This window comes from Alligator sinensis, unplaced genomic scaffold, assembly GCF_000455745.1.
Source record: "Alligator sinensis unplaced genomic scaffold, ASM45574v1 scaffold32_2, whole genome shotgun sequence".
Classification (NCBI taxonomy): Eukaryota; Metazoa; Chordata; order Crocodylia; family Alligatoridae; genus Alligator; species Alligator sinensis.
In genome coordinates, this window is record NW_005842670.1 from 130955 (window position 1) to 139922 (window position 8968).

General features: G+C 38.7%; 1 protein-coding gene across 14 annotated transcripts in view; it reads right to left on the reverse strand.

Annotated features, from left to right (window-relative positions):
- The window catches only part of SSX2IP (SSX family member 2 interacting protein), a 69260-nt gene that overhangs the window by 3123 nt on the left and 57169 nt on the right, over positions 1-8968 (reverse strand). For all 14 annotated transcript variants that reach the window (XM_025215749.1, XM_025215755.1, XM_014524808.2 and 11 more), the window contains 4 exons: positions 8024-8174; positions 4043-4179; positions 3174-3347; positions 752-863 (listed from right to left, as the gene is read on the reverse strand). In XM_025215749.1, the coding sequence (XP_025071534.1) occupies positions 752-863; positions 3174-3347; positions 4043-4179; positions 8024-8174 (574 nt within the window). The remainder of the gene's footprint in view (positions 1-751; positions 864-3173; positions 3348-4042; positions 4180-8023; positions 8175-8968) is intronic.

The window sequence follows — 8968 nt, forward strand, 5'->3', positions numbered from 1 at the left end:
GGGGGGGGGGAAGAAGCTGTTGTATCTATTTGAGAGCAGACCAACATTATACATACAAATTCAGAAGTCAAAAAGTTAATCCCATGCTCCTAAGAGGCCAAAGGAATAAAAATACAATTAATATTTTTCTAAGTACTGTACAATATGAAACATGTTTATTCTAGAATATTTTAGAAAACATCCCTTTCACCATAAATATTTCCAATACCTTTCCAAAGGAAGTCATATTCATCCCAAATAACTTTGGATATTATCCTGCAATAAAATTATAAGTAACAGAGAAAAATTCCTTTTTTCATCATCCACCAAGAAGATCTCTTTCACTACTACCGTTTTCCAACAGGCATGTTCCACTGAATAAACTGTGTTTTGTATTATCTCTCTCATATGTAATAGCCAATTTTTCCAGGATGATGTTCTTATTTTCAACCCTTCTTTCTTGCTTTTTAGAACTCTGTATGTCATCTTACTTTCCTTTCTTATTAGCATTCACAGACTCATTTAATTCAGCAGTCAGTTATGCTCGTTACTTCTCAAGAACTCTGTTGGCATGTATATGATTTTCACCAGGTCCCTTCTCAAAAAGTTCATATGCAATCAAGATGTATGCATTCACTTGTCCAACCTTCCACGTAGACAAACTTTATTTGTATGGGAAATAAAGTATTTTTACAAATCTTTTTGTATGTATCTTCCAGCTAAAAGAGGACACGGTTAAAGAACTAATTAGAAGACTGAATTAAATACTTGCTTCCTGAGGTAGCACTTTGAGTTTTCACATTTTCCAAGTACTTGGAATCACAAGTCATGCTTAGAAACTGCTGCTTCAGCCATGTTCCTCTATCTTCTTCAAAGGCCTGCCTCTAAAAAAGGAATACCAATATATTTTGTACAGACAGTAGTTTGTTTATACTGATTAACATACTTTGCATCTACAACCATGAAGGGCAATTCATTCGTAGTCAAGGGGAACAGGCTACTTAACACAGAACTACAGATGGCAGAGCCTGACAAGGGTTATTTTCAAGGGTGGTTTGTTTCACAAAGGTCTGCCTAAAAAAAATCATTTAAAATATATCTTTGCTCTACTTTTGTCTCGTTTAGTGGCACATGACCTCTTTCCACTGCCTCCTGGACTTGCGTGGGTGTGACATTACCAGCTATATGGTACTCTCACTTTCCACGGACCTGCCAAGAAGGACCACTGCTTATCCCTCAATCCCAAATGCCTTCTGGAATGGGAAATAAGAACTAGAAAGTACTTGCGACTACTCCCACCCAAATCTAGAATGAAGGAAGAACAGGAAGGATTTCTTCCTTAACAAGAAGAGAAGTGATGCTGATGCCAGACAGCCTACAAAGATCCAGGTGGCTGTGATACAGAGAGAGCTACACTACCTCTGAAAGTGGCAGATAAACCAGAAGTACCATGGGAGGAGAAAGGATACAAAAATAAATTTTCCCACTATCCAAAATTCTTCCTCCTAGGCGCACTGGAGGAACAGGAAAACTGAACTCCAAGCACAAGAGATGTTACAATTTTTTGAAAAACCACAGTATAGATACTGTCAAAGTACAAAAAGGAGAAATAGAAACAAATTGATGCACAGAGGATTACAGTTATACAAAGGTATTTCAGAAACTAAGGGCAATTTAGGAATAAGACCATTATGTTGTGCAATGATCACTTACTGGACTACACTACTTCTCTACGTCATAAACGATGGGTGCATTCAACAATGCTGCCAGAGTTCCCCAGCACTGTATAATTTCCCACTTTGTTGCAGACATACAGCGTAGGCAGCCCTTTCATTATTAACTTCTAAATTAATAAACTTTAGAGCTTAGTTAATTCTGGTCAATCAGTACTGAACCTGTAATTCATCTTACTGAAAAATATGCAGATTATTAAAAAAATATTTTTCAAAGTAAAGTGAAAGTTTAGAGAACATTTTACTGGACTGAAATAGTCATAAAATGTGAATCAATGCTACTGATAGGCATCTATACACATGCTCCAGGATGAAAGGGGGGGTGTCACATGTATTCAGTATCCCATGCTTCAAAATGGCAGTGGGAACATTTTAACTAAAGGCTTATACGACAAGCTTTAGTTAAGCCACCCCGACCGCCATTTTGAAATGCAGGGATGCTGAATACACGTGATGCAGAGACAGCTGGAGCATGCTAATTAGCACAATTAACCAAGTCTGCTCTGATGTGTGCTAATTAACACGTGTTGGAACAGAGTTCTGTCACGTGTATAAGTGCCCCATGTTCATTTATTATTTTGTATTAGTTTTCTTCATTTTTCACTTTTTATTTATTCTAAAAAGTCATTTAACAAATGTGAGCTGTGGTGCTCAACACAGATCATCAACTCGCAGGCTTGAGCATCCCAAAAGTTGTGTGTCCTGCAGCCCTCAGCACTGTCAAAATTGCTTTGTGGCCACTGTTGATCCCAGGACAAAAAAAGTGGCTGCCTAATTTTAGGCTACTCTTGCCACTATCTAAGTACCCAAATATGTGACTTTATTATCACAAGACACCCTGATTTTTCCAAACCTGGGTCTATGCTTATAGAAGACACGTACAAAGTAATAATCCCAGTTCAAGCAACTGTGTTTTCCAAAGTCTATTTGCAAAACATAATACAGCAGAACCCAGATTTTTTGGGGGATACTTTGCAGGTGCCGAAGCAAAAATGAACAGCTCAGCTGTTTGTTGAAGCTTTTACTTTGAAGGGTACTACTTCTCTGATAAGCTGCAGCACTGTCACAGTCACACTGGAGAAGCAATGCTATTCGAAACAAAAGCTGCAGAACACAGCTGACATACCTTCACAGTCCTCAGCAGCTCTTTACTGTGCCTATATAGCTCCCAATTAGCTTACAAACACTCATCTGCAGTGGAGTTCAGAACCTAACCCTACCAACAAGCTGGAGTTCTACTGTAATCTCAAACAGGCAAAAAATTAATCTATCATAGTGGCCTTCCATGTATTACAAGAAAAAAGCAAAAGAGAAAGAGACCTTTCTATAGAAAGACAAACAGCAAACTCATAACACCACACACAAAATGCGTATTTCCAACACTATCTAGATTAAATTGCTTACAAGTCTTACTAATTGTCAGCCTTAAATATCCTATTAAGATCCCTCTCTTCTGAATACCTCAAGTCCTAGTCTAATTGCAGCTTCTGTAAAACTTCTTCGCTCTTTCTCAAAGTTCTTTTTTTGTTCTCTAAATAGTTTCCATTCTTCCTGGAGACGTTCCCTTTCTTCCAACAAATAACAGTCCTGTAGTAACACAGTGGTATCATCATCACATGGAGACATAAGCTGTTGCTGCAGAAATAAGGAGCAAGAAGCAAATATTTTTAGAAATCACCATTCAGACTTTGCAATATTTCCACAAATTCAGGATTTAGAAACTAACAAAAGTTTATTTCAGCCAATATAAAACAGGGTTGTTCACTCACAGATGTTCTCAGTTCATAAACACTGAAAAAATTTTAATAGCCTATTCAGAACATTGTGGAAGGTAAGTGAGGGTTGCTCACTCGATAGGGCACTAAACTTCTTTATTTGCCTTCTTTAAGTTCTCCTTTCACCATGCGTAACTGGTGCCTCCTGACTGGACAGTCAGGCCAGGGCACTTCCAGGTCGGCGGGATCAGCTGCGGGCTGATGGCTTCTCTTGGAGCACTCCCCGGCCGGCGCTCTCAGGGGGGGCACCAGCGCTCCTGCCTGCCCAGGAATGCTGGCTGACAGGGGGTGCACCAATGCTCTCAGAGGGTGCATGTGCACCCCTGTGCACCCCTATGCATTGCTACTGCCTTTCACATTGCATAGTTCCACAAAAAAGACTGCTCTCAGGCAATAATCATACCCATCACCCTGCATCGCCATCTAAATGTATAAAAAAGGAATATCTCAATGAAAGGAAGAGCAGTCAAAAGTGGTTAGAAAGATCCATAAAGTCAGATTTGAATTCATACTTTGGAAAAGAAAAAAAAGAAAGTACAGCTAAAAGACTCCTACCTGCAAGAGCTGTTGCTGAGTTTTAATCATTTCTTTGCAATGCTGGATTTCCAACTCTAACTTCTCAGTTTCCAATTCATGGTCCTCTCTTGAGATTACATCTTTGTCAGTCAGAGCACCTGAATGCACACGTGACACTAAAAAACAAAACAAACAAACAACAAAAAAAACCCCAATTACTGATACCATATTTCAGTAAGATTGCAATTTGAGATGCGCACACATACACACACCCATTTACAATATGCATGCAAAAAGGGCATTTAAAAATGTAATTGCCTTACTTGAGCACCTGGAAAAAACACAACTTGGATTACAGGGAATTTTGAAGTTCAAGCAGAGACGGATATAAGCTTACACCTCTAAACAGCAGCCCGGCCCAAAATAAAATTTGGTAGTTTTTTTAACTATATGGAAAGTATCAAATTGCCCCTTTACATTCTCTGAAGCAAAAAGTATACTCCTGAAAAATAAAGTAATGCGTTTTGCAGACAATCCTATTAAACAGACTCACACAAACTGGTTTAAACTATCCAAAATAAACAGAGACAATATTTGAAATCATAATATTAGTAAGCAATTTAAAGATAACTTAGAGAAAACAGTAATGAACAAAACTAAAATTTAAATATTAAGAGAACCAAACACTTGGATAAAACAAAACAGGAATAGGATTAAGAAGAAAACCAAACGTAGTTACAAATACAAGATGCAACAGTTTCTTTATTAAACTCGTAACTTTTGGGTTACCTACCTACACTTTGCATATAGATGTCATCCTTGGGGGGCACATAGATAAACATGCTATTGAACTGTTATTTTTGTTTCAAGACAAACTTTTATGCTAAGTATTTAGAAGTACTTTACACTTCAATAGCAGCCTTTATTGCCAAGAGCAAAAATGGACTCCCTTGTGCTGCTAATCTAGTCTCCCCAAGGAAGGTTCAGCATTTGCATGAAAATAGTATGTGACCTGCTGAAGTCCATGTACAGACATTCAGTTTCTACCAGATGTGTACAGACATTCCATCTTTTTCTCATGTAATAAAAGTGGCAGTTCTGGGAAAAACATAGCCTGACTACAAGTCTGGGAGAGTTTCTCCTGGAAGAATGAATGTTTGCACACTTTCCTGTGGCTTAAGTCCTTCCAGGAAGAATGGAGCTGCAGCAAAAGAACCGCATACTTTTCCAACCCAACTTCTGTATGGAGAAGCTGCAAGGAGGCAACTGCTTCTGCCTCCTCCAGGAGACTGTGAGGGCAGGGAAGAGCAGCCACCATCTGCTCCCAGCTGTTTCCCAAACTGGCTTAGGAAAGGGGTTAGGGAGATTGATCTCACAGATCCACTCCCCTCCCCTCCCATGTGGTCTGGGAGGGGAGGAGAGCAGCTGCTGTTTCTTCCTACACCTTCCCCCATGCAAGCATTTCCTTGTACGGGGAAAGGGCTGGGGGCTTTGCCCCAGTGCTGCCTCTGCTCTTCTTCCAGAAACCAGGAGCAGGGTGGAAGTGCCCCTGTTCATTACTCAAACTCCTATCTACGGAAGATGCGGGGAGTCTTTTACCCAATGCTCCACTCCCCCCAGGGACCAGAAGGAGTGTAGCAGGCACTGGTTCCCACACCTTCCTCAGAATGGGATCAGCCCAGTTTTGGGAAGATGCAGAAAACAGGGGAGAAGGGGGTGGCCACAGGCTGAAAGCCTGTACACTCCCCCTCCCTCGCCCAGAAAGACTTCTACCAGTACAAGTGAACATCTGTTCATGGCCAAGTTTCTATGGCACCAGCCATTTCAACTTCAGAGTATATCAGAGCTCTGATATACTTACTAGAATGTGCTAGTATAAGCTTCTTTAATCATAATTTAGGGTAGCAGGCATTTTAGCTATATTAAAACAAACTGTGAGATCCCTAGAGGTTCATGCTGCATATATAGTAAAAAGCCATAAGTCAAGCAAATGTAAATAAATAAATAAATAAATGAAATGTGTGAATTTTGACCCAAAATATCAATAGAACTGCCTCCTGTGTAGTAACCACATACTAGATTCTCTAAGGGTTCAAGAATCATGCCAAAAAAAAAGAAGGTACCCAACTCCCCCCTCAAAAAACATTTTTGGAAACAAGTAAGTAGAAGAATTAAAATATCACTGTATTCACTGAAACATTAAGCATTTCTGCTATCATGCTTAATTGAAACATCTCAAAAGAAAAAAATTGTGAGATTCAAAGCTTAAAGTATTATCAAAGCAAAAGCAGCATTTTAATTTATAAAAATGGGACCTTTTCGTCTCATGGCATTAAATGAACCCAGATCATAATTCAAAGAATCTGATGCCCCAACACTGGATCAGAAAATAATCTAGCTTCTACAATCATGTAAATGGAATAAGAAAAATGGAAACTCCTTTTAACTGAAATACTAGTCACAGCTCTTTAGAATTTTAAAAGAATTGATTCAGTTATACGAAGTAGGGATAATTATAATGCAGGTCTATTTTTAATGGAAAAAGAAAAGGCCTTATATATCCCATGAGTTTTACAAAGAGAAAACACTAAATACATACAATATAACAGTTTTGACTTTATGTACAATTTTTTGGCCCAAGATAGGTATGGGTTAAAGAAAGATTTTCTATTTTCAAGAAGTTCTGCCTTACAGATAGAGTATTTTGTACTGTTACATGCCGTGTTTAACTTTAGCATATAGACAAAAACAGCAACTTTATATGTGGGTGACTGTACTCCAGGAAAATATAGATTCCAATCAAGTCAATGGCAGAATTCCTCTCAGTTTCAATGCGACCCAAATTCATCCGTGTTCACTTGCACAACTAAAAAGAAAGTGACCACAGAAAAAATACTGTACATACAAACTTCAATTTTTGCTACTTAGGGCTGTTAATCACCCAGTTTAACATCTTGCCCCAAAATTACTAATATGTATTCTTCAGAGCTAAGGCTCTTAAACTTTTTCACAATATAGACATTTTAATAAAGCCATTTTTTTCCTTATTGAATCATCTGCCATCCAATTCGCAGTTGCATGGGTGACCTTCCATTCCATTCATGATTGCTAAATATCCTTATGGTAGCCAAAGCATTTGCTTACATGGAAAAGTAATACTAGGAAAGAATTTCATGTATTTTTAGCAGCTGGAAATAATGAGCCAGCACCATGCCACCAATGCCATCAAGAGACAGAGAATTATGGAAATGCCAACCCCAAACTCTGGAAGTGTTTTAGATGCTTTGCATACTCAATTGTTTCAAGTTGTATTTTTACAACGCTAACAACTCAAAGGCTGTGCCCATACCACATTCTTAGTGAAATCCAGGACTCATGTCAAGAAGAGTTCTGCCCACTCACTGCTTTTCCATACACAAGCAAGACTAATAATTAAGCAGCATAGATAGTTTTGATGGGTCCTCATCACTCTCCACAACAGTACTCTGCCTTGCCAAAACCTGACAGCAGAGCATGGGCATGTGCTCAGAAACCCTCAAAACCATCTACACTATCCAACTGCTGGGCTTGTACAAGCGTAGCAGGTATGAATAGTTGGGGCTTGTTTCTTGGCAACAGTCCTGGATTCAGCAGAGAGGTGACACAGAGCTGGGCTGAAAGACTGCAAAAAAGCATATTTTTAACCCAGATTATCTTTCTGCTGAAAACAAATAAAAAAAATTTCTTCTTTCAACAACATTATTTCCCAAAAATGGGATAGAAATGTCCCCCCCCGGTCTCCAAGAATTATAGTTTTGTTACACAAGTGTATCCTAATCCATCTCCAACTGAACATATAATACTGCAGTTGCAGAGCATTTCAGGCAATATTCTGTACCATAGTTTCTGTGTTCATTTATCTTCTTTCTAGCTGCAGTTTTGTCACATCAAACTGGGCAACAACTAGATGCTTTGAAAATACATTTGCCAGAAGCATAAAGGATTATAATATTAAACACAGATTTACAATGACCCTCACACCTTGGTTATCCAATTTTTCAACATGATTTTTCAGCATTCTCCACTGGTTTCTAATGCTGTTGGTCAGTTGCTCTCGCACAGTTTCACAGGAGAGTTCCCACATGTTCTCTTTATTTAATTCCCCAACATCATCTTCTAGATCTGACAGCACCTGTAAAAATAAAAACAAGCGTGTTGCAAACCATCCTTCTCATTTATTTTGAAACTTTTCTAATAGTTTAATTAGCCATGAGGGAAAAATCCCACATGAGGAACAGGATATCTTCAGTTTTCATGCACAAACACTGGTCTCCCTCAATGTATGTATTTAAGAAGTTCTGGAGGGCACATTTTCCATGTTATTTCTTAGGGGCCCTCATCCTTCATGGGCAGAATAAAACTCTCTCTCTCACAACCTGAAGTAGTGTTTTAAGTTTCTGAGGAGTTCTGCTAACTTTTCCCAACATACCGATTCAGGAAGTAGGGAGCTCAATATAAAGCATAGGATCCAACTTCAAAAACATAGGGATAATGTTTGTATATCTTATCTATAGATTTCTCATCTAGGAAGAGACAGGATGAGAATTATCCTGTGAAAAAGTAGGTAACTAGCCCTGCCTCTTCCTTCTCATCCATGGTACATCTGTGAGGAAAGAGGCCAAAAAGAAGTGGTAAAGGACAGAACCATTCAATGAAACCAGAACACTGTCCCATCCCATTCCCTTTTTTAGTTCTGACCCACTCAGCACAAATCTTCTATCTTTAGAAGTAAAAGAGAAGGACAGAATACACACAAAAAATAGACAAGCTCCAAACAGGGAAAAAACAGTATGTAGTGACATTTATGCCTTCAAATTTAATTTGTTCTCATCCTGCAAAAGTTAGTTCAGTATTTTACTCCATTCCATAAAGGAACCCTTTCTTATGTATATAGAGCCTAACACAAGGAGGGCCTGATCCTGCTGA